Source organism: Sander vitreus, chromosome 18 (genome assembly GCF_031162955.1).
Source record: "Sander vitreus isolate 19-12246 chromosome 18, sanVit1, whole genome shotgun sequence".
In the NCBI taxonomy this organism is placed as follows: Eukaryota; Metazoa; Chordata; class Actinopteri; order Perciformes; family Percidae; genus Sander; species Sander vitreus.
Genome location: NC_135872.1, coordinates 11,431,050 through 11,456,713, shown reverse-complemented (window position 1 = coordinate 11,456,713; position 25,664 = coordinate 11,431,050). Strand labels below are relative to the sequence as shown.

The 25,664-nt window shown below is 42.0% G+C and overlaps 1 protein-coding gene across 1 annotated transcript; it reads right to left on the bottom strand.

Moving 5' to 3' along the window:
* Positions 1-964: 964 nt before the first annotated feature.
* Positions 965-9,816, bottom strand: prdm1c (PR domain containing 1c, with ZNF domain). Its single transcript, XM_078273935.1, has 7 exons — positions 9,605-9,816; positions 7,879-8,136; positions 6,292-6,411; positions 5,129-5,381; positions 2,661-3,658; positions 2,340-2,468; positions 965-1,855 (listed from the first exon to the last, which is right to left on the bottom strand). The coding sequence occupies exons 1-7, from the start codon at positions 9,629-9,631 to the stop codon at positions 1,298-1,300; spliced, it is 2,343 nt and encodes a 780-aa protein (XP_078130061.1). The 5' UTR covers positions 9,632-9,816; the 3' UTR covers positions 965-1,297.
* Between the last annotated feature and the right edge of the window lie 15,848 nt (positions 9,817-25,664).

The window sequence follows — 25,664 nt, the reverse complement described above, 5'->3', positions numbered from 1 at the left end:
TCATTGGATGCATATCTTACTTATTTCATTATGCTAGACTTATTATTGATCAGAGTTTTAATTTCCTCCAGTACAGGGAGGTCACAGGTCAGGTTTTTTCCCCAAGAATTATAGGCTACAGCACTATGTTAATAGATAATATTCTTCTTCCATTGCTTTTCTTGCATGGAGGCAGAAGAGCTCCAGAGCAGCTGGAAGGCACGCTGTGATCAGGAGTGTCATCAGCATTGATGATGCATGCTCTGTACGTTGTAATTTGTCTAATAATTGGGTGGCCACCTGACACCCTTTTGAAGTGGTAAAGTGAGGATCACAGAACATCACTGCACAGAAAGTCACAGAGCATGCCAGGCCTCCTGCCCCAATGTGTTATGATATTTTCATGTAGTATCTGTGAAGCATTCCTACATTTCTCTAAGATATATGGTTGGTAAGTGTTATTATACAGTTATCTGTAAAAGTATACTCAGAAATAATCTAACATCTGTGTTTATGTCTCGGAATAAACTGTAGAGTCATCGGTTGTTGGTTTATTGTCTTGTCATCTGATTAATACTGAAACTAAAATATGGAAGTACACGTACAAAATTAGCAGCAGGATCTTATTGAGAGTAAAAAATAATTTGGTTGTGTTTTTTTTTCCAGGGTGAAGGGTTGACACTTACTGGTGGTGAGTGTCCCAGGACTCATAACAGGATGTTTATCTACGTCACCACATTAGCACACTACACACACACACACACACACACACACACACACACACACACACACACACACACACACACACACACACACACACACACACACACAAAGGCGACTATATACATTACATGCAAAAGTGAGGTTTCATCTGTGTTAATACTTCAACACTCACCGATACTACATAGTCATGCCTGTACAGTAATTGACACTTTAAATAGGTGGCTTAAATACGCACACACAAATAAACACAATAATCACGCAATTAACCACAAGCTTTGTTTATGCAAAATCACATGTTTAGTTGTTGTTCCATGAAGATGTTCCAGATATACAAAAATAAAATTGCAGAAAATGTCCCAAATCTACATTTTAGATTAATATTAGAGAACAGAATAAATTAACAATGATGTAAATCAATCAAGCCACTGGCCCCAGGCCATGCTGGTAAAGTCTTGATTCTTCACATGCTACAGCCTGTGTAGAGTATAGACTATGCATTCCATGATTGAGATAAGGCTTTGCTTCAAATAGGGCAGTAACAGACAGCTGCTGAGTTGACCTGTAAGGATTATATGGCTGGATTAGCAAGGCTGTTTTAGGGTTCTGATATGCAGCCTGACTCCAGCTTGATGCTGGTTGAATGCAGAGGTAGAGGGCTGGCATGATGCAGCTGAACGGCAGAACACTCCTTTGCTGATGTGTAGATGCTCAGCTCAGTCTCCCCTTCTTCGTCATCATGGGGGCCAGAGGAATGAGTCTCCATCTTCTTTATTAAATCAGTAACATTCCCGTTGTCCATCTTGGCCTCTGCAGCCATGGCCTCTAGCTGCTCTGCCGCCTCGCTCATATCAAACCTCTCAATCTCCGCATTGACTCGGTGTAGCTCCTCCGGTGAGTGTCTGTGAGATGCCGCAGGGGAGAGAGGGCAGAAGCCTTGGAGGTGCACCTGGAGGCTGCAGTAGTGGAGATAGGCACAGGGGCAGCAAGGACACCTGTGAGGCCGTTCTCCAGTGTGGAGGCGTTTGTGGAGCTTGAGATGGACGAATTGAGTAAAGCGGGCTGGGCAGAGCTTGCACTGGTAGGGCCTCTCACCTGAGTGTAGACGCTGGTGGGTCTTCAAGTTACTAGTGCTACTGAATCGCTTATGGCACACCTGTGTCAAAACAGCCAAGGAGTAAATGTTTTAGAATCTTTTAGATCTGTCACAGTATACCTCTAGTTTTGATAGCGTAAGGGGATGAAATATTTGAGGATGATTTATGGACATTAAAGCAATAGCTATATATGCTTTTTTGTAAATGTAAAAACATCTAGTTGTGGTGTTATGGGGGATTAATGTGCTGAACTATTTCTTGGCCAGGAGACTCTATGAAGTCACTTGTCCGGGCCAAGAAATAAACAAATAACCCATTGTTAAACGGCAAATTGACATTTTTACACTTGAATTCTTGTATGGATTAAAAAAACAAGATATAACATGTTACTTTGTAAGCTTTAGAGGTGCAGGTTGGCAGATTTTGTAACCCTTGGACCCTTGACTGCTGGCTACAACCACATATTTACCGTACAGTCGTCAGAATGGTATAAATCTTTTCCAAAATGTCAAACTATTTCTTTAATTTAAGATATAGTCATACCTTGCATTCATGAGGCTTCTCTCCCGTATGAACCAGGTAGTGTTTCTGCAGATGGGCCAGCTGAGTGAAGTTCTTATTGCAGGTCTGACACCTGAAGGGACGCTCTCCGCTGTGCACTCGCAGATGGACCTGAGGACAACATGTCAGAAATGAGTATTTACCGTACATTTATTCATTCTGTCAAACTCAAGAAACCATTGTGGCTGGTAAATTCTAACATTCTCTAGCCACTTTTAATGTTGTGCAAGTCAGTTTACAGCCACTGTGTTTAGGCATTGTTTCCCTTCTTCCCCTTTAAAAATATGATGAAGAGGAACTAACCTTGAGGTTGGACAGCTGCCCAAAGACCTTTCCACAGACATTGCACTCATACCGAATCTTTCCATTCTGCCTAGTGAGGGGGTAAGACAGGGTCTTGTAGCCAATAACCTGCCCACCTCGTGTGATCTTCCTGAGGTCCATTGCATCCTCAGTATTGCTCTGAGTGGCAGAGGTGGGTTTGGAAGGAAGGCAATCTGAAAAGGCGGCCATGCCCACTGGTGGTGAGCATCCTCCAGGCGCAAGAGAGGGCAGTGCTCTGCGGAGTGAGGTGACCATGGATGAAGCACTGGACGTGGTGGGTATAGTAAGGTCTGCTTGGACATTGCTGGGAGGAGAGTGTGTGAAATCTCTGAGGTTATGTGAGGGGATTCTGAGGTAGTTTGTCCTGTCTCTGTGCTCACTGGTTGGTGAAAGAATGAGGTCTTGTTTGGTGTCGGATAGCGCAAGTGTCAAGTCTTTGTGTCCGTTGGCCAGAGGTTGGAAGAAGTGTGCATAAGGCAGTAAATTAGATGAGAGTGTTAAGTGAGGTTTCAGTCGATCTCTGTACAATGGGTAAGAATGAGGTAGAATGCTGTTAAGGCCGAGCGAGTAGTGAGGCAGTAAATAGGGAGAATGCCTCAGTGCAGGATGAACTCGATCAGGCACAGAAGGCTCTTGGTAAGGTTTGGCTATAACAGGGCCTTGACTGTGCTGAAAGGTGAAGTGCAAACTGGAAGGGACAGGACCACTTAGAGTTGGTCTTTTGGCAGCTGGATGGCTACCGGATGGCAGATGTGGTAGAGTTGCATGTCTGTGGCCATGGATGGATTCTGAGTTGGGCTGGATTGGGTAGACAACACGGGGGCACAGGGGAAAAACTGCTGGGAGGTTGACATGAGACAAGGGACTATCCAGACGTCTGGGGGAGGTAGTCAGGGATTTGGACGGCTCGTCTCTGAGGATTTCAGAGACGCTGTGTCCTCGTTTTTCTGTTGTCTTTTTCTGAGCTTGACTCTGATCTGTGGGACAAATAAATTGGGACATAACATCAGAAACAGGTGAAATCATTTTTAGACTTTCAGTAACAATATCATCATTATTCAGTTGAGTCATACATAAACCCATGACATTAATGTGATCATGCACATGAGTTCCTTGTTGAAATCACTGTGTATCTTTACTTTCAAAGGTATGTGCTCAAGTCCAAAGCTTTATGCTGTGTGTGTGTGTGTGTGTGTGTGTGTGTGTGTGTGTGTGTGTGTGTGTGTGTGTGTGTGTGTGTGTGTTTTATATAAGGTGTGTTTGCCTGTCTCTCAGATTTGCCGTGGCACTCTATGAAAGTGGACACCACATGTGAAACAATAGACGTCTGATCAGGATACAGATAGCAACAGTATGTTATTTGCATTAGAATGCTGGGCAGTATTTTCCACCACAAGCAGGACAGCACAGGATAAGGAATTCTTTTTTATAAGTGACTGATGAACCACAGACATGAATCATTCTTAAAGATGCTTGATGAAGTGAAAAATATATACCCGTCAACACAACAACTGACCTATGAATAAAACTAAAGTCTACACACAGGTCAACTTTATGAAATCCAAAGCTGTAATTCATCTGAGCAAATCCTCCCACTTTCTATCCAGGAAGTCACGAGGAGAGATTCTGCTCCTGCATAGACAAAGGACGCAAGCTGACAACAGAGGAAGACGAAATACAGAAGTATGCATGCACATTTCACCTACTCTTGGACACAATTAACATCAACAAACACAGAGCAACCCTTATCTACTGTGTGCTCCCCCGTGTTACCCTCCCCCCTCTCCTAAGAGGCCAGCTCTCAGCAAACAAACAGCCAACACTCAGTGAGATATCAATCTGTCAACAGGTCGTCTTGTCAGGAAGTTCAAGTAGTCACTGGAGCGGTTCCTACCTCTCTTCCTTCGTAAGAGCCAAATAAATAAGAGCAGTCGTGCCAGAATGCTGTTAGCACCTCAGGCAGCCTCTGTGTGTGTGAGCATGCGTGTAAATGAGTATTTTGGTGTGTGCATGCGGTCTCTCTGTTAGCATGTGCACTCTTTGTGTTTGTGAATGAAAAGCCGAATGCTTTGTGTGTCAAAGAGCTGCCAGCTGTGTTTCTGTGTGGAGTTAAAAAAGGGAAACTGCAACATTGCCTATAGTCCTGAAATTGGTCTCATCTTACACAGGTACTATACCTGGCAGACAGACCCTCTCTGCTTTCAGGACTCTACTCTCCTCCTTTGTGTCCTGCTTTAACAAAAGAGCCGTGTGTGTGACATAGTAACTTCTTAAACACGCACACAAAGAGTGTGTCAGTCGCCGGGCACTTTGATTGGGAGCTTTTTAATAACAGATGTGTCTCAAAGCGTGGGCACAGGAATGGTTCTTGTTAACTTAAGGTGTCCAGAAAACACTCAGTCCTTCCACCAAGTTAAGATATAAGAAATGGATATTCACACACTTACCAACACTGTCCATAGCGAGTTGGCCCAGTGGAGGGTAGTTACAGCGCTTGGCGAATTCAGGGCAGTACCACACCAGGAGCTCCTGGCCCGGCTGAAGTGGTTTGATGGTGTAGAAGTAGATGTCCAAACCACTCTGGCAGGCAACCAGGTTCTGCTCCTCCACAGTACAGGCCGGGTTGACATAACGCATCCAGTTGCTCCGCTCCTCGATCAAACCATCCAGGATGTGGTGTAAACGCCCCTCCGAGAAAACCTGCATTGTGAGATATGACAAGAAGTCAGTTGATGATGACATGACCTGAATCAGAAACTATGATGTCACAGGTTTCTTAATGCCTTTATGGTAAATACTGTGTGTTCTTTCAGCTGAGATAGGTGCTGCCTGTGTTTGCAGCACACAAGTCATAGAGTGATGAAAGCAACAGTGAATAAGAATTTCACCATATGACTGGATTGTAGTATACTATCTCGCCCACTACGACTCTCACCTATCGTCTTTGCGGTGACATAGCCTCCTCTTTCAGCCTATACATTTTTTTTTTTGCTATCTGCTCTTTGAGGCTGTGCTGTCATTTGAGTCATGGCTGTAATGTTAACACATTGTCTGTGTTATGGCTGTGGCAAGTTTTGGTTGGGGTTGCATGATTTCAAGGTTGCTGACTCTAAACTGTAGAATTACACAGGCGTTCGTGTGTAATGGAAGATGCTGCTGATTTGTAACATAACAGTTCTCAGGCTCAAAGCCACTTCCTTGCTTAGTCAGTGTGAGAGTTTATGAGTCTTGAGAAGTGCGGACATGTGCACGGTGTATTTACTGGCAGCGATACCGCTGCCGAGAGAAGCGGAGAGAGAGGACAACCGCTGCGTCACTGAAACCAAACAGCTGTGTGTGTGACCTCAGGCAGCCATGCAGAGAACTGGCAAACACACATTTACAGTGCATGCACATTTAAACCCATATGATCCAGCATCATTTAAAGGTACCCAAGCATTGGCAGACTGAGTCGTTACTTTCACAGGATGTCAGACCTTTGACCACAACTGCTAACTCGTGCCATGCCACAGCAGCGTCTCCAGATACAGGATGTACACAGTTTTGACACATAAAGATTAATTTCACATGCAAGCGCTCAAATCCAGAAACTGACATGCAGCTCACTTACCCTCCAGAAGTACTTCCTGTCAGCGTCTTTCAGCAGCGTTTCATTGGTGTAGCTTTCCCCCACCAGAGGGCCAAAACGTGTTCCCTTAGGAATCAGTTCCTTACTGGTCACCCCAAGCACCTGTTTAACAAGGAGGACATGAAATCATCAAACAACAGAGTGGCACACAAATTGGAGGCCTGAGCAAACAGCCGGATGCTCTCAGAGCTGAAAAACATTCCCAATGTTGGGAATACAGTCCTTCTTATCTGACTCTGCACCCTGTGCTGGTTTCTTGGTGATTAACAAAAGGGATCGGGTCAATTCACTGGAAAATTGCTATTTCTAGAAAAAGGAATTAAACACCCAAGCAATTTGTTGTTATTATTATATCATTTGTATATATTGGCTGTCATGACAAATCTTTCCCAGAGAAAATGAGAATTTTGCTCAGCTGTGACAGAATATGTCCGTTCCTTCACATGCTGAATATTTCTAAGGCAATCGCCCACGTTATCTTTAGTTTCTCCACCATATTAAAATGTCACCACCACTCTTGTTCTGCTACCCGCAGCTGTGAAACTCACCCCTCTGTCTCGAGCCTCCAGGGTGTGGGAGGGATAAGGTGTCATGGGCACACCCGGACCAGTCAACTGCACTTTGAGCTCCGTGTTCAAGTCCCCCCAAGCAATTGTAATGTAGTCTCTCTTTTATCTTGGAGCAATACTGGCTTGGTGTATGTAGCTGGATCAACCACTACATGCTTAGCCATAGAGTTTATCTCCAGTCTATCCAGCTAGTTATACCCTCGCTTCGTCACACTGCTCCATTTGAGGTGCCCCTGTGTCACAGATTACTGCAATGTATCCTGCTCTTTGGTGTCAACCAGACTCCAGACAGACCTTATTAGAAGGTCAAAGTGGTAGTACAGGTAATTGACTGCAGACGCTGAGGCTACTTCCTCTGATCTCGCCTGACCATCTTTCATCTACAGAGGCCCAACCCTAATCTTGCGTAAGGAAAGCTAATGTTTCCTCTCCATTGATAGTGCACTGGGCTAATCTTCTATCGTGTATTTATCTCGCTATCTGCAATTTCCTAGTCCATCCAGTTAAACATAACCTATCCTCCACTTCAGCTTACTTTAACTGACGCATTTAATCCGGATGATGTTCATGGTGTAATCCATAAAGTGGGTGCCGGTGCTGGTGCTCTGCTTTACGGTGTAATTGTGTGCTGGGACAAAGGGTTGGGAATCTGAGGCAGTACTAGCTACTAATCATAGATACCTCAGGCTGTGTGCTGAGGGGCTTGCCTTTCTCAGCCTCTGCCTCAACACATACATAGCAGAGAGGAAAGGCTGAAATTAGACAACATGTCAAGTACTTCCCTCCTCAGGATGGATGAGTGGATGGAAGGATGTTGGCGTGACGCAATCTGTCGGCAGTTACACAAAACATAACTGCAGTACATGCTTACATACCATTTAGATGTATTGGGATTGCATCTTTTTCCTGCTTTGGTTTTTGTAAGAACTCCTTAAAACTCAACTTTCTTAGACAATTTGAATGACACACACCAACAACTGAGATCTGCTTTACTGCATACCTCTGCCGAGATGTGGCAGCGTTTCAGCGCCAGGTTTCTGGGTAAGGATCTCTCAGCTCGTGTCTTGCTGTTGTTTTCGGACTCTTCCTCCAGATGTTGGTCCTTGACGATATAAGTGCATTTCTCCTCAAAGTTTGCCTCGCTCAGTGATGTCATGTCTGCATCCTGTGTCTCTGGCATCGCTGCTGTGATGACCCCTGTGCTTTGCGGTGAGCTTTCTGGGGTTAACATGGCTGTGGTGCACGAAGAGGAGGAGGCCTACAGAAAACATAGAGACATAAAATAATGTCTGTCATTCCATATCTAAAAAAAAAAAAACATGATTCTGGCGATGGGAGTATTGACCAAAGACTTTTTTTTCCTTTTACCTTTTCCTTTTATGTCACAATATAAGGGAAACAAACACAGACACAAGCAACAGCTGAAGTACCAAGGGAAGTCAAGTTTTGAATGGAGCTAAAATTAGATTCCAGAGTGCGAGATGTGACATAGAGAAGGCAGGGGGCAAGTCAGGGATGTTAAGGAGGAGGAGAAGTGGCGGAGAATCTAACTTTCCCATCAACAGCAACTACCGGACAAACAAACTTCAAAGTGGAACTTTGGTGCTTGCTGCCCCATTGCCCCCACTGTCCCATACATCCTGTGACTCTCCAATTCATAACCTCTGGGCTATAAGGGAGGTTCCTGTGCACGTCAGCCCCCGGAGCAGCACCACTTTCACAAGGAAATCAGCACTCCCAGTGAATCGCACAGACTTCCTCTGAACTGACTGACTTGGCTCTCAGCCAAGTCTAAAGTCTCTTTCTTTGTGTCTGTTCCTTACTGTCTATCACTCTCTTCTCAGGAAGATTGTTGTCAGGCACCTCAGCTCTGACAAAGGCAGAGTGCCCCGGCTGATGGGATGAAACAGTCAAATAGTGAAAGAGAAGGAGATAGAAGACTTGTGATTACAAGACAATGCTCAGATGTGCCCTCTCAGAACTTCCTTTTTCAGGCTCATCAGTTTGCCTCTGAGATAGTGACAGATAAGGTCTGTGGTTGATAATATTTGCGAAACTCATGTGACCTCCTGATGACCAAACTCAACTCAAAACTGAAATGAAGACTGAAGGGAAGCTTTGGCATATAATTCTATACAATCACGTATAAACAAATCTTAAATTAACCTGCCTAAATGGAAAAAAAAAGTTGTGTTCATTATTTAAAAATCCTTCGAAGCTCACACAATAATCTAAAATATATATGCAATAGTGGCACGTTTGCTGCAATAACAAAATATCTCAGCTTACTCTCGAGGAGAGAAACAAAAGGAGTTCAGATAAAAGTGCAGAGAGATGAGATTTACGGACGACGTTTCCCCCTATTTTTCTCTGAAGTGTGGTCACCACAGCTGACTCGGAATGACTATCACAAGTGTGACAGCTCACTCCGAAACCATCAAACCCCAGTGACATGGCAGAAAATATATTCTGAAAATCAAGACATGAGTCAAAGGCACACAGCTGTGTGGCTTGCAGAACATTTAACTCTAGAAAGCACTCCTTACCTTACTTTGACATTATGTTCCGCGCGACAGTGTTGTAATGCAAAGGAAAATGTGAATGAATAAGTTACTAGGTTAAAAAAAATGAACTCCAGTTCATACTGGTAAATAATATGAATACTTAGCACAAGATCTATGATACATTAGTATCATTCAAATTATTTGAAAAAGATGCACACTTACTGTGAAGCCTTGGGAGGAGCCACACATATGGTAGGCTATCAGTGCTCTCCTTGAAAGCTTGAGTGTCTATGATCAACTAGTGGCTGTCCTCTGTCTCTTGTCCTTTCTTTCTCTCTCCTAGTCGCTCACCCAACCTCAGTATCCTGTGAACCTGTGTGTGACTGGCTGCACAACTGAACACTTGAGTGTGTGAGTCTTCCTCTTGCTTCTTACATGGGAGGAGGGAAGGTGTGTGTTTTGAGAAATACACTCCCTTTTCCTCCTGTTGTGCTCCCTCCCCTCCTCCCCTTTGCCCCATGACTCCTCCTTGGAGAAAGAGTGTGTGTGTGTGTGTGTGTGTGTGTGTGTGTGTGTGTGTGTGTGTGTGTGTGTGTGTGTGTGTGTGTGTGTGCGCGTGTGTCACTCTCTTGCCCCGGGGCATGAGGATTTCTTTGGGAGGGGGGGGTGCACTGGCTGTCACACAGCTATGTCCGGATTAGACATATACATCTTCATTTTCTGACAGTCACCCACTCCATCTTTGGGTGTAAAGAAGGCATACCTGTGTTGTGTTCGGAAGTCAAGGCCACAGCACAGAGGAGATGAGGTCATTTTGGCGCTTGTGTAGTGTAAAGCAAGGTTTTTTTAAAGACCTTAATTCAATTCAGTTTAAGTTTTTAATATGTCAAAGGAGGTATTGTTTGCATTCAGGATTAAATGCAGCACACCATATTATCCTTGTTATTGTCTGTTCTGCAGCTCAATTAGATGTAAAGTGACACTTGTTGAATAGGTTGATATTCAATATCCAACTCTTCCTCACTGCAACAGCTGCATACTTGCTAATGTTGAGTTCCAGAGAGTCTTACCAGAGGTAAAACAGAATTATTCTTGATTATTTATTTTTTTGGTCAGAGTAATGCTTGATAACTGTGCCATTTTGGAATGTGTAATCTACTACAAAAAGGCGGTAATCAAGTCTGTTTTAAATCATAAAAATAGAGTATCGATGACAACGACTTTCGGTTGCAATTAGGGCTTTTGTTATCGATTCATCTGCGGATTCTTTTTTCAATTAATTGTTTGGTCAATTAAACATCACAATATCCTAGAGCACAAGGTGATGTCATCAAATCAGCCCGATACCTAAATATTTTACTACAATGTAAGACCAACAAAAGCAGCAAATTCTCACATTTGACAACCTGGAACTATCAAATTCCTTTTTGCTTCATTTGGCATCATTCTTATATTTCAAAAAATCCTTATTGTGTTTGTGCTTATATACTGTATCCTGAAAACGTGTATCCCATTTTAAAAAACTATTCTACATCATAAATGCTCAGCTGCTGAGGAGTGCAAGAGGCTACAACATGAAACTGTGCCATCACTTAAAATATAGATAAATTATAGGAATACTGTGTTTTCTGGTGCATGCAGGAACGTTTTTTTTAATCTTGCGTTTTCTTATTTCCGGAGACTGCTCAGTGGGGGTCAGATCCAGAATAGATACTTGTATCATGCTGTAAGTTTATCTGTAACCCAGCATTCACCCCGGTCTGCCCCCCTGCTCCTTTCACCAAAACCAACATTTAACTTGGCAGGCTGCCAGCCAGCTTAAGAATTGTCTGAATTGAATGAACGCGACAAACTGCAAACCACAGCCATGTTTGCGTGTCTGTGAGCTCACTTCCATTCATAGCCATGAATTTGCCATGCATACTGTTCTCATTCACTTTCTCCACTTCAGGGAATTTCAAATTGCATTGCCATTGTGTCAAGTAGATTCTGTTCCTCATAGACTCTCCTTGGTGTTTGTGCTGTTTTGTCCTTCTTTTCATGCTTCCTGTCCCACTCATCACACCTGACCAAGCTGCTAATTACGGCTGCTGACATGAGCCACCATGTAATTTAAAATCCAGTTCTCTCTCTCACTGTTTTGCTCTTTCTCTTTGCCTTCAGTCATCTCATTCATCACCTTCTTTTCAGCTTTCCTCTCCTCCACCTGCTACTCTTCCTCTGTAATGCCTCTCTATCTGAATCTTCGCTTTACTACACCTATTACTCATATACTGTACGTACTGTGTGAGTAATTCACGTAACAGCCTGAACTTTTCTCATCGTGGAGAGGCCTCTGAGCTGGACTTTGGTTATGTGTGAGTGGATGCCTTTGAGCGTGGGCATATATGTGATTAGTTGGTAGTTGGCTTGGACTACCTGTTATTTCACATAACAGGCTGACAACATGAAAATGACTGTGTAAAAGGAAATGTAATTTACTATTTACAAGAAGAACATGTTCCCTGACTGACAATGGCAGAGACATTGTTTGATACATTAAGTTTTTTTAGGTAGCATTGTAAAAAAAAAAAAAAAAAGGTTACATAGCAGCAACACAGGTCATGTACATGATGTACCAGGCAACACCTAGACTTTTGCTGAAAAAGTGAAAATTACTTTATTACATTAACTGCTACAGATATTAGCGTCTGTGGGAGTGTGTCTGTGTTCAGCTCAGCCTCTGAGAAACTCGGTTTCTTTCTGTTATTTTGCTCTCCTTTTACTCTCCTCATTTAATCTCATTTTCCCTCTCATCTATGTACTTTTATGAAACCATATAGCCAGAATATGTGAGAATTTTCCACTGACGTTGAAACATTTTTAACTTGCACGGACATGTGTTTGTGTCACTTCGTAGCACCCCAGGCAAATTTGTATATGAGTGACTCTTTACATTTACTTTGTATGCAATCGTGCCACCCATAAAACTTTGTTTCACATTCTGTCTTAAAGGGGCGCTATGCAGTTTTGGCCATTTCTTCGCTGTTTTTCTATAGAGCTCCCCCTACAGCTTCGGAATAGACATTAGGCAGCTCCTATGTTTACTTGTGTCTGAGTCCTCGCTCGGTCAGTCTGTCGTTTCTTCTTTCTCTGTTCCTCCGACAATGCTTTTCTAGCTTTCTGCTTCTTTTTTGCCAGTTCAGCCATGACGTGAGTGTGAAAAACTCCATCGCTACCTTGTTCTTATAGCTATCCGGTTCCTGAATGGGTGTATGTGTGCAGTGCTGTGAAGCAATTCGTTACATCGCGAGACCTGATATTCCTGATACTTCCTGAAGCTGAGGCCGGCGGCTCGCTGTCAAGGGGGTAAGCTTCTCCTCGGACCGCGAACCTCCTATGGCGCCATTTTAATGCTAATAAGCCATCACCTCCCGTTAGCATTCCATTGACTGCCATTCATTTTGGCGCCACTTTGACAGCAAATAACTTTACATCTGAAGCGCTTAAAGACTCTATTTGTCCATTGTTTATTTCTAAAGAAACACGACAATGTATAAAAGCCTCCATTACCTTGTACCTAACGTTATGGCTCCGTAGCAGACGTTTTTTTAAAATTAGGCTAACGATTGTGTCATAACCACGCGACTTACTGTCGCATAGTAGAGGAATTACCGTATAGTACAGGAGAAGCGCGCAGGCAGTTTCGTCTCACATTAGCTGTTTAAGTGTAATTACTAATGTTAACTAGCATTTTAGTTAGCAATAATTAGCCTGTGCCTATGTTATCTCTTTACATATACCTACGCTCTCCGTCTCTGCAATATTCGGAATGATTGAGATTTCTCTTGGCACAGCTATCAGAAGACTTACAACTTTCAGACAGGTTGCTCACGTCACATTTACGTCGTCTCTCTCAGTTGGAGGCTGCGCAGTAACGCTCAGCCATCACCGGAAAAGTGCTTCTAATGGCCTTCACTGGTCTCCGTCCAGAGCAACGGGATCTGTTGGTCCATTCTTATATACTGTCTATGCTCGCCGTCCGAAAGTTGCAAGGGTGGTTTTTCCTCTCACAGGCGCTAGGGGGGAGCGAGATGACCAACATTCAACCCGAAAAAAGTCATAGAACCATTCCAATGACTCCGAAGCTGTTTAGTTAAGGTAAATTAAGCTAAAGAAACTGCATAGTTTCCCTTTAACACACAGTTATAGTAGCATGAGAAGAATCAGACTCAGTTATGTCAGTTACAAAACAGCCTTGACATTAGCCACCATAAGCCAGTGGTCATACAAGTAGGGCTGGGTATCGTTCAAAGTCAAGTTTTCGATACCGGAACCAATAACAATACTGTGACTTTGATACCGGTACCTGAGCAATACTTTTTTCGTTACCAATTTTATAACATCAATTTTTTTTTTTTCTTCTTTTTTTTTTTTTTTTTCTTTGCAAAACTTTACAAACATGTAGCATAGTGTTACAGTGTAACAGTTCGGCATCATACACACAAAAATAATCATTTCCAACCAGGGAACATTACAAACTTACTTAATAAAATTACTTAAAAAAAAAAAAACATAAAATATAATACAAAGGCAATATGAAATGGAATGAAGGCTATATAATCACATTTCCTTGAAAAACTCAGCTATACGGCACAAAAATCTTTTTATTTATTTTTCCGCTCCTACTACGTGAGCCCTGTCTCTGTGCGTAACGTAGAGTTTTTCCTGCCTGCCTCTCAACGTGTAATGTTAGACAGCCAATCAGCAGCATTGTTAGATCTTGGTGGAAGCATGCTTCATGCTAATCACTGACGCTGATGAGATTTATTAGTCCTTTGGTATTGAAATTTGGTATTGAATGACGAGGTATTTTTCCGATACTCGATACTAAGGAGGCAATTCCGTCTGTGCCTAAAAAGCATCGAATTCGGTACCCAGCGCAACATACAAGACTGAATAAGGCTGTAGAAGCAAAAAACCTGGGTGTATTGAATTGAGCAAGAGTGCGTTTTATTTCTTATGAATTCAACTTTTCATTTGTAAGAGAATATTCGTATGTGCTATTTCTTATTTTATAAGTTATATGGTCTCAAGAAGACGCCTCCTAGTGGTATCCAGCCATACAAAAAGTTTTGTTTGACTTCAACTTACCTGGTTCTGAGATTACTGCCCTCACCCCGATACTATGAAGCTAGATGGACTTTCTTATGCGGTGCTCACAATTCCACATACCTCCATTGTACTGAGGTGAAGGGATATCTTAAAAATCGGGCAAATAAAACCAAAGCGATCTGTATGGTTAGATGTCACTACAGGACAGTAAGAATATGTTTTTTGTATGTTGGGTAAACATTTGCTTTAACAATAACTTATAAGTAAAAGGAAAATTTGCATTTTACAGTTGGCCGAAGATACAGTTAGTCACCAGTCAAATGTCAATAAACTAGAATAGGGAGAGCTGCTTGTACACAGGCTAAGGGTGCCTTTGGGGCCTCTGTAAATGGCGTAGGTATCTTAAGCCCTGTAATTTCCATGCTTGAGTCTGTACCTGCCTAGGGTCATTTCTCGCAGTAGGACTAAAGGTGACCACTACTTCCCCATCACCTCCCCCGAGGATGAGGACAATGATTTTTGGCAGAGATGGAGGCTGAGCCCATTTTATAACCCATTACAGCTGAAATGTTTGACGCAACCTCCACCTCTGCCTTTCTTAAAGTTTTATGGCTGACTCAAGGAGAAATATTTTGCATTCTATCACAACTATCTTGTTGTTGAACAGCCCCCTACTCTGACCCTTTTCACCCTCACTTTTCCCCTGCCATGCTGTGCTGTTATCAGCCTGTCAGCCCCGTCAGCCTCCCCGTCCATTTCATTCGTTACTTTAAGTGATTTCCTTTACCGTGCATTACCCTGCACTCTCTTCAGCTTGTGGTGGAGAAATCACTCATACGCACGGCATTGACATGACAGGAGCAATATGAACTTAATGAATACATTTAGCACAGAAAAACAGTGATGTAACTTGTCTCTCTCCATCTTTTTATCCCTCCTGTTTTCCACTTTAGGTGTGAATGTGAATAAATGTCAGCACTGCACCACAGCCACCACCCACCAAGTGTTCCAACCATCTTCCCTCAACCGGTAGATGATCTCCTGTTGACAGGCAGAGGGTTATTATCATGGTTTCAGGGCTAAGAGGAATGCTACTGCGCTTCATAACAGATGTCTTTTAAAATCCGGACAAAAACCACCCACAGAGATGAGGAGAAAACACTATCACTGTACTCAGCTGACCGGCAGCATAGACGTCTGTGAATGATAGGTAATGTCCAACACCGACGACAAAGCAAGGACGCATGCGTGCATGCTTACACACGTGGACTTACAAAGACAACACCTGCACATGGCAGTATTTCCAGGGGGCCAAGAAAGGATTATATTTCCAAGAAAAGATTTGCATATAAATGTCCAACCAGTATATCCAATGTAATCAAGTCAGTCGGCTTTTTTATAGATTGGCTTCAATTTGAGACCTACACTACCTCTTCAGGTTTTAAATTAGATTAATCAAAATCAAGCATTAGCCCCTTTGATTGTTATTGGTATGAGGTGACTTGTGTGCCAACCCGTCTTAAAGCAGCAGAGAAGAAATTGACTTAACATACAACTCACGGGGTGTCCGGGTATCAGGTTGAGGAGTCTGCAGTGTAATCGAAACGTGTGGAACATTTGTCGTGTTTAATTTCTGTCTCTCCCGTGTGAGACAGAAATTACAAACTTCGCTCTGGATCGACTGGACCAGCAGCTGCTTATTAACCCATGCTCTCGTAATCAGTTATAAGGGCCATAATTAGGGACAAAACCCCTTCGTGCTTTGGTATAATGATTTGCATGTCCCAATAACCACATTCATTCTCGTTATTGTTACATAAGACGTTCTGCTTGATATGAATGTGACAACCGTGCAATCCACCTCTCAGACATGTTGGAAAAGTGTGTTTTTAACATCCTTTTTATTCTTGGTGCACTGTGCGAGCCAAGTCAAAGACACATTTACATTGCCTTGTGATGACATTCTTCTGGTTCCGATCCTGAATGATAAGCGTTACCTATGAAACAGTAGTTCCACAAAACGCTTTTTCCAGCACTTTCAACCACATCTCAAGGTCTTCCTCAGTGGAAGGAGTTTTCTCACTTGTGACAGAGATAGAAAATTTGGCATAACATGACCTAAGTATGGGACTTCAGTCAGAACAAAGATTGGCATTGTCCTCTGTGATCTCTTTCCAGCCGTCCACTGACCCCTGGATGCTGATTTTTATTTTCGTCTGGCGTTCACAAACAGCTGATGTTATCTCTTGTCTGGGGTCCTTGTTGTTTGACCGTCAGGCTCCTGGTTTCCTTGTCATCGTAATAATCATAGATTATCTGTTGATTATCACAGATTTAAACACCTTGATTTTACTGTGTTAAACCTGTTTCATTTCTCCCCTAATTTTGAGAAAAACTAATGGTATCTTCACACAGCTATTCTACTTGAAGTTTATTAATTAATAATGTATGAGCATATCATAAAAACACATTTTCATGTTTAAAACAAAGCACACAAATTGGATTGGTTGCTAAACACCACCCTGCCTTGAGATGTCAACCCATTGTGGTTAACCCTTAATGTCATCATACCGTAAAAAAAACCCCTTTCTGGGTATTTGGTCTTGAGTGAAGTGTTTCCTTTTTCTCACACTTGCTTTTACAGTGGTGTGAAAAAGTGTTTGCCCCCTTCCTCATTTCCTGTTCCTTTGCATGTTTGTCACACTTAAGTGTTTCGGAACATCAAACCAATTTAAACAAAAGTCAAGGACAACACAAGTAAACACAAAATGCAATTTGTAAATGAAGGTGTTTATTATTAAAGGAGAAAAAAAATCCAAACCATCATGGCCCTGTGTGAAAAAGTGATTGCCCCCCTTGTTAAAACATACTATAACTGTGGTTGTCCACACCTGAGTTCAATTTCTCTAGCCACACCCAGGCCTGATTATTGCCACACCTGTTCACAATCAAGGCATCACTTAAATAGGAGCTGCTTGACACAGTAAGGTCCACCAGAAGATCCTTAAAAGCTACACATCATGCCGAGACCCAAAGAAATTCAGGAACAATTGAGAAAGAAAGTAATTGAGATCTATCAGTCTGGAAAGGGTTATAAAGCCATTTCCAAAGCTTTGGGAATCCAGCGAACCACAGTGAGAGCCATTATCCACAAATGGCGAAGACATGGAACAGTGGTGAACCTTCCCAGGAGTGGCCGGCCGCCCAAAATTACCCCCAAGAGCGCAGCGACGACTCATCAAGAGGTCACAAAAGACCCCACAACAACGTCCAAAGAACTGCAGGCCTCACTTGCCTCAGTTAAGGTCAGCGTTCATGCCTCCACTATCAGGAAAAGACTGGGCAAAAATGGCCTGCATGGCAGAGTTCCAAGGAGAAAACCACTGCTGAGCAAAAAGAACATCAAAGCTTGTCTCAATTTCTCCAGAACACATCTTGATGATCCCCAAGACTTTTGGGACAACATTCTGTGGACCGATGAGACAAAAGTGGAACTCTTTGGAAGGTGTGTGTCCAAGTATATCTGGCGTAGAAGGAACACTGCATTTCATAAAAGAACATTATACCAACTGTAAAATATGGTGGTGGTAGTGTGATGGTCTGGGGGCTGTTTTGCTGCTTCAGGACCTGGAAGACTTGCCGTGATAAAAGGAACTATGAATTCTGCTGTCTACCAAGAGATCCTGAAGGAGAATGTCCGACCATCTGTTCGTGTACTCAAGCTGAAACGAACTTGGGTTCTGCAGCAGGACAATGATCCTAAACACACCAGCAAGTCCACCACCGAATGGCTGAAGAAAAACTAAATGAAGACTTTGGAGTGGCCTAGCCAAAGTCCTGACCTGAATCCTATTGAGATGTTGTGGTATGACCTTAAAAAGGCCGTTCATGCTCGAAAACCCTCTAATGTAACTGAATTAGGACAATTCTGCAAAGATGAGTGGGCCAAAATTCCTCCAGGACGCTGTAAAAGCCTCATTGCACGTTATCGCAAACGCTTGGTTGCAGTTGTTGCTGCTAAGGGTGGCCCAACCAGTTATTAGGTTTAGGGGGCAATCACTTTTTCACACAGGGCCATGATGGTTTGGATTTTTTTTCACCTTTAATAATTAACACCTTCATTTACAAATTGCATTTTGTGTTTACTTGTGTTGTCCTTGACTATTGTTTAAATTGGTTTGATGTTCCGAAACACTTAAGTGTGACAAACATGCAAAGGAACAGGAAATGAGGAAGGGGGCAAACACTTTTTCACACCACTGTAGTTCAACCAGCCCTGTTTATCAGCCATTTTCAATAGATTACTACAATTGATTTGACAATTCTGGTATTCCTTATAACTGACCTTTAGTAACAAATACTACAGAGGCTCTTGAAGGACTTTTAAACTTTCCACCTAAATAAATCATATAATTATATCTCTTAAAACACATGCAGGTGCTTTTTATCAGCTCAACTTTTGTCAAATTGCAGCATTACTGATACCTTAATGTCCTCAGTTAAAGAATAAGGTTTTCCTACTGAACACCAGATTGACAGACTTCTTAAGGAGGAAGTGTCCGACCCCCAGGAGCCACACCTGACTGCATTAAAAGGCTCCTCACATTGTTTTGTCTTCCTCTTAATTACTAAGACAGACTGTAATAATGACCAGCAGTGAGATGTACCATCCGGGAAGGATGCACCAGACTCGCACACACTTACAGTACTCACACACATAAACTGTTACATGTCCTGCAGAGCTTAAGACATTTCACCCAACTGAAGAAAAAATTGCGACTATTGCATGTGATGACATTACAAGAAATGGTGACATACACTGTAGAATTTAATGCATTTCTTTCATTGAGGATGTGTGTGTTTATGTACCTGGTTGTCTGTCTCTCTGTCCATTTGTCTCTCAGGAGCAGCTTGCAGATTCAGCTCAGTCAGCCTTGGGTAGCTTGCTGTTCTCAGATTCCTGCCATATTTCTGGATGGCCACTGAACAAACAGAGGTAAACCTGATCCATGCTGTCACACTGTGGCACAGGGTAGAGTTTCCCATAACTCTCTCTCTCTCTCTCTCTCTCTCTCTCTCTCTCTCTCTCTCACTCTCTCTCTCTCTCTCTCTCTCTCTCTCTCTCTCACTCACACACACACACACACACACACACACACACACACACACACATTCTCCAATGAGGAGTCATGGGCCTGATATTCCAAATAAAGACACAGAAAGACTGACTGTGACCCCTATATGAGCTGATGCAATATTGCGTATATGCGTATTCATGCATTCACATTCCTTACTGTGTGCCTCGATCTCTGTCTTATGTGAGTGTCACGGATCTCTAACACTGTTGTAATTGTTCACTTGGATTGTTGTTTCTTTGTGTTCTTTAAATAAACCTTTTCAAAGAAGGAATTAAGTAAAACCTGTTCATAAAAGCAGTATCGCTGCATCAATCATTATGGTAACAGAAGATACAAGAGTTGTCACTGACAGAACATGTGTGAAGTTCCCTTTATGACCAACGCTTAAAGGAAGAGTTCGGCATTTTGGGAAATATGTTTAATTGGTTTCTTGCCAAGATTGATGAGAAGATTGCTTCCACTCTCATATCTGAGAAGCTACAGCCAACAGACAATTAGCTTAGCATATAGTCTGAAAATGGGAGCCAGCTACCATGGCTCTGTCAAAAGGTCCAGTCTTTATGCTAAGCTAAAGTTGCCTACACATGATAGGCGGCAAAACCATTTTGCGCCGGCCGTTCCATTGATTTCCTATGGCCCTGGCGTTGCACACTGCTCGGATTTTCCGCTTTGCGCTGTGCTCAAAGTTCAAATTATTTCAACTTTGACCTAGTTGCGGCTGACCTTTCGAAAGCGCAACCAATGAGATAACAGCATGTCGTTACCTAGCAATGGGAAATAGCTTCCTTGCCACCCTTGATGATGAATACCTGCACTCCGCTTTGCTCCGTGCCCTACCTAGAGGTGCGCAGAGAGCAAATCGCGTATCATGTGTAGGCGGCTTTAGATAGCTTTAGCTAGGTAGCTTTATATTTAATGGACAAATATGAGAGTGATATCGATCTTCTCATCTAACTGAAAAAAAAATGAATTAGCATATTTCCCGAAATGTCCCAAACTATTCCTTTAATATATATAGGCGTTGCATTTATGGTCTGTTGACGAGAGCCCCGTGCAATATTGTAAATTTTCTCATTGAGCAAGAGCACAATAAGAGTACAATACAGTGTGTTTAAATGGTTTGAGTCGACTGCCTATGAATGGCGTCCTTTATAAAAGGGGAACTTTACAACCACTCAGTGACAACATCAATGACATCATCAGGTGCCACTGTGTCTGTCTGCACGTCTGAGTCTGTGTCTGACACTCACGCACACACGCACACTCTCTCTTATTTCAGGACCAGTCAGACAGCACTGTCCTCCACCTGTCTCCAGTGGTACCTGCCCCAGTCATTACCAGGGTCCCAGATCCCCACTGTAAGTGCACATGTCAACAGTAAAATTACAGGGCATGCACACACACACATATTTGTTTTGCTTTTAAAAGGGTTATATCCGTCTGCACGCAAGCGATACGTTCATTTACCCTCCTCCTGTTCTTTTTTTGACAAACCCAGAAAACAAAGCAGGTGAGGTTCAAAGACACAACGGAGAAAAAGACATGAAGAGAGGAGATGTGTAGAGATGATGGACACACATTGGTGGTGTAATGACAAGGGGGAAATGCTGTTTTTAAGCCCTGTTACTCCGGTCAGTGCAAACATGATTACAAACCAGTGTCATTAGATCTCAGCTTTGTTCTACCACTTAGCTCGCGCTTGCCTAACTAATTAAGACAAGAAAGTCTCTTTAGATGTCTGAGGTGAGAATCTTTGTCCAGAAATGAGCTTTGGCAAGACTTGAGATGGGATTGTAGTGGGAAAAGGTGCCCTGACAAGTTTGATGAGGAGGAAAACAGTGCCAGAACACAGATACAAATTGCTTTGATTGAAAGATAAAGATCTATTTTCAGACAATGACATTGGCTTTTTTCACTGGAATTACTGTTTTCCACGGTGCACCAATCTACACCTGAAAATTATGTTTTTGTAAAACTGTCCTTTTATCCTCACCTCTTTCACCAAGTTGGCTTTGAGTAACCTGAGTGCACTCTTTCCCTTTTCAACATGATCACTACAAACAATGATAAACTTCCCTTCTCCTCAGGGTGATTGACTCAGTCTTATTGTCACTCTTATTATGTTATTTGTTGTTGAAAGAACTCATGACTGTACGTCTGAATAGAAACTGACAGAACGTTATTAGATATGGCCTCGCTGTCATCCTGAAACCGACAGAAATGTAGTCACCACTGGACAACATTGGACTTGTTGGCACAGTTCAAATCAAAATTGATGGTTGTTCTTTTGTCAACGATCATCTCAATCGACATCGAAATTCTGAAGCTGTTATCGACGTATTTTTCCCATGACGATAATTTCGATCATTTTTTATAAAACTAAAATGGGACTTTTTTCACAAGACATTTTTATTTCAAGCAATGTGTGCTTTCATTTAAATGTTATACTTTTTCAATAAATAGCCATAATAGTTCGCGCTTTATGTGTTTCCTTCAATTATTTTAAAATAACAAAAATAAGCACTTTTGAATTAGAAAAATAGCTCACCTTCGATATTTGATCCTATTTACAGTACAAACTTACCAATGAACTATGAGGACAAAAAAAAGAATCACAAAATGTTTTAATTATCGTTAATTTATCGTTATCGAGGTAAAATGTGCAATTAATTAATCGTTTTTAGGTCATATCGTGCAGCCCTATTAGTCACTGTATTTTGCCTTTATCCGGGGCATCAATGAAACTGGCACAGCCTCAAACTTCAACCAACTTTACCTTAGTGAGCCAACATGCTGTATATGCATGATGACAAATGCAGTTAGCATTTCCTATAATTTGTGCACTGATCACATCCGTCTTACGTGCGTGCTATAATTTCCCTCACTGGATCCTCAATAACATCCTGTTGTCTGAGGACATCTGAGGGGGCAGGTTGGACTGACCCTCCACCACATCACACACAGGACAGAGCAGAGACTGTTATCCTGGCCCCGGCTAATGACAGCCGAATGAGAGAAACAGGCAGGAAGCTGTCCCCTCTGATCTCTGTATTTAAAAGCGTCCTTATTATTACTTGTGTATTGTTTTGTCGCGTTGGGATCCCTTTGCACTACTATTATTAAGTTCGAAGACTGTGACTTGACTGTGACAGTAGATTGTAGCTGGTGAGATATCATAAAAGGAACATGGATTATTGCACATAGCTTTTGTGATGAAAAAAAACCCCATTGTATATTATTATAAGAAATTGCCACATTAACCTGCACTGAGCAGGCTAGTGTCCACATTATATGCAACCTAGTATCGCTGCTGCTATGAACAAAAATAACAATCATTTTTGTCCACAGTCAAAATGTTCCATAAATTAAAAAAAATATAGGACAGAAGGAGAGCATGTTACAATAATATTGAGTAAAAACAATTGTCTCTTTACAATCTCTATAACATACAACATCTATTCTCTGACCTTGGATTCAGATAAGGAAAAACTCAAAAATAAAATCTGGTAAAAATCTACAACCCGCTAACATGCTCATAATGACAATACTAACATGCTGATGGTTAGCATGTATAATGTATCATGTTTAGCATGTATACTTGTATACATATGACATGAAGTAAATATTAAGTGTAAAAAATAAACTGTTTTTGAAGTGCATTTGTTGGTTTTACATTTGAAGGAATGGAGAGTCCTTTGTGAGTCTGAACAGTCAAACCAGAAGTGAAGGTATTAAGAAGCCTACATGTTGCAAAAGTCTGATTGATAGCAGAAGAAGCTGGCATCTTATCAGAGTTTTTCCTTCAAATAGGATCTGATGAGGTGAACATACGTGGGTTCACAAGAAATAATTTCTTTGTGCATCTTGGTACCGGTTTATCCAATCTCATGATGTTAGAATTGGAATGTTATGTCTACTCATCTCCATTGATTGGCATGATCAACAGCCTTCTTCCTGCTTTATACACCATTAACAAAATGCACTGCTTCACAGGAGCCGCTCAGAGTGAAGCCATAGAGATTTATGAATGAGTTAACCTTGCGGTAACCCTATGCAGTGAAACACAACAGGTGGTCATGCTCCTTTGTCCACCGCAACAGAGACAGGTGCTTCCGACTACGCGGGACAAATCACTGTTGACTCTGGACAATGAAGGAAAACAGGGCGACAAGAAGGTTTAATTCATGCATGGCCACTTCCCAGCCCAACTCTATGTAGCCTAAAACACACAAATGCATAAACCCACCCACTCTATGAGAATAAAAAGTCCATATTTCAATGCAAACACAAACACGCTCATTCAAACTGTCAGTGTTTTTCTCTCCCTGGTTTGTTAGGGAAACAGAGGCGTCAGAGGACAATAGTTATCTGACCCATATCTGAGCCTGACATAGGCAAACAGGAAGAGATCCCCTTTGCATAAAGGGGTATTCCTGACGGGAAGGGAAGAAGAATGGAGCTGGGGGGAAGGGGGGACAGAGACCATCCTTTGACCCAAACCTCCACCTACAAACATTTACGATACCAAAAGTCCATCAGAAGAGACCAAAAGAGGAAGAATATATCGACACACCAACAACTACATTTTCTTCACTAAGAAAAACAAAACTTGTTTTTCCCTCCACCTGCACTCAGCTCCGTTCATTCTCCACTTTTACTGTGCATTCACCCATGAGAGGATAGTTGAGAAGCTTCTTGTCTTCCTCTAAAATCTGGCTCAGCAGCATGATAGCTGTAACAACACTTTCTTTGGAATCTCCCAGAAGACATCTAACTATGATCAGCAGTGGTATCCAAACAATGCATTTCCTTTTCAACTGTGTAATTAAACCTGTCCCAAGGCTCTTATCTGCATAGCTGTAGAATGACTTACAGTCACAATGTTGCGTCATGGTGGATTAAAACAACACATTCAACGGGATGGCCTCTGTACGTAACCATTCAATAATAAAGACTGGCTGGAAACAATTATGTTTGCATTAATAAACCAAATACAACTAAAGATCCCAGGTGTTCATTATTGGAGAAATTCATCACTTAAAAATAACCATTCACTTCAGCAAATCCACTCATTTCCTCAAGTAACGTGCTACCTGAGTGTGCCTTGTCTCATGCTATCAGTCATTGTGTAAGAGTAGGCGCCAGTGATAATGATGTTCAAATCAGGATTGATTGATTAAGTAAAGAGAGGAAGGAAGGGAGGGGAGGATGATGAGCAGAAAGAAAGAAGAGTGAAGGGTTGACCCCTATCCTCTTCTGTCACTAGATAAGAGTGGTGATGGAGATTCCTGTTGGACTTAGATAACCTTTAACTAAAGGTGCAATGTCACTTTTTACAACTTCGCTATTTTCTCTGCATAAAGATTTTTGGAAAGAAATAGGGCCACTTTCTAGATTTGCTAGAGCTTTATTCCCATTTCTATAATTATTAACTAGTGTGCACTGTTTATATTCACAACATCAACAGTGAGGTGGCATACAACTGAGCTTTTTGACTGTATATTTATTTTCTGATTTTAAAGTAGAAATGAATGGAAAAAAAAGCGGTCAAGTGTCATTCTGAGCTTTTCTTACTTATACCAACATTGTTTTAAATGAAACTATAAATAGGTAGCCTACTATAGCTACTAGGCTACTATAAAATATTGGCTAACAATATATCACTGAAACATTCCCAAAGCAACACCACTAGGTAATCCGTCAACTGTTTGATGGGTGATACTGAACCTCACTTTTGAATTTACATATACAGTGTAGGCCTATAGGCTTTTCTGACGATTTACTTTTGGATTTGCCACAGCAGTTTTCCAAAAGTGCTTTTAGAAAGGTTGGCTGAACTGAAATAGCATAAAGATATCCTGTGTGCTGTATGGTATGGTAAACTGCTCCAACACCATGTGTCAATTAGTCACAGACTCATTTATTTATTATTTTATTCATAGGCAAATAAAATGTGTGGCACAGCCATTCATCTATGAGTGCTGTTCTCGTTTTCTGTCAGTAGAGGGCGCAATAACATTTGGGCTGATGCCCCAGCAACCAGGAGTATT

Bases quoted from the DNA above. Each gene is read 5' to 3' on its own strand.
- prdm1c (XM_078273935.1), bottom strand. From the start codon at position 9,631: ATGTGTGGCTCCTCCCAAGGCTTCACA. The intron at 2,469-2,660 runs GTTAGTTCCTCT...TGTTGTCCTCAG, and splicing joins GGCAGCTGTCCAACCTCAAG to GTCCATCTGCGAGTGCACAG. The intron at 1,856-2,339 runs GTATGACTATAT...GTTTTGACACAG, and splicing joins AGAAGCCTCATGAATGCAAG to GTGTGCCATAAGCGATTCAG.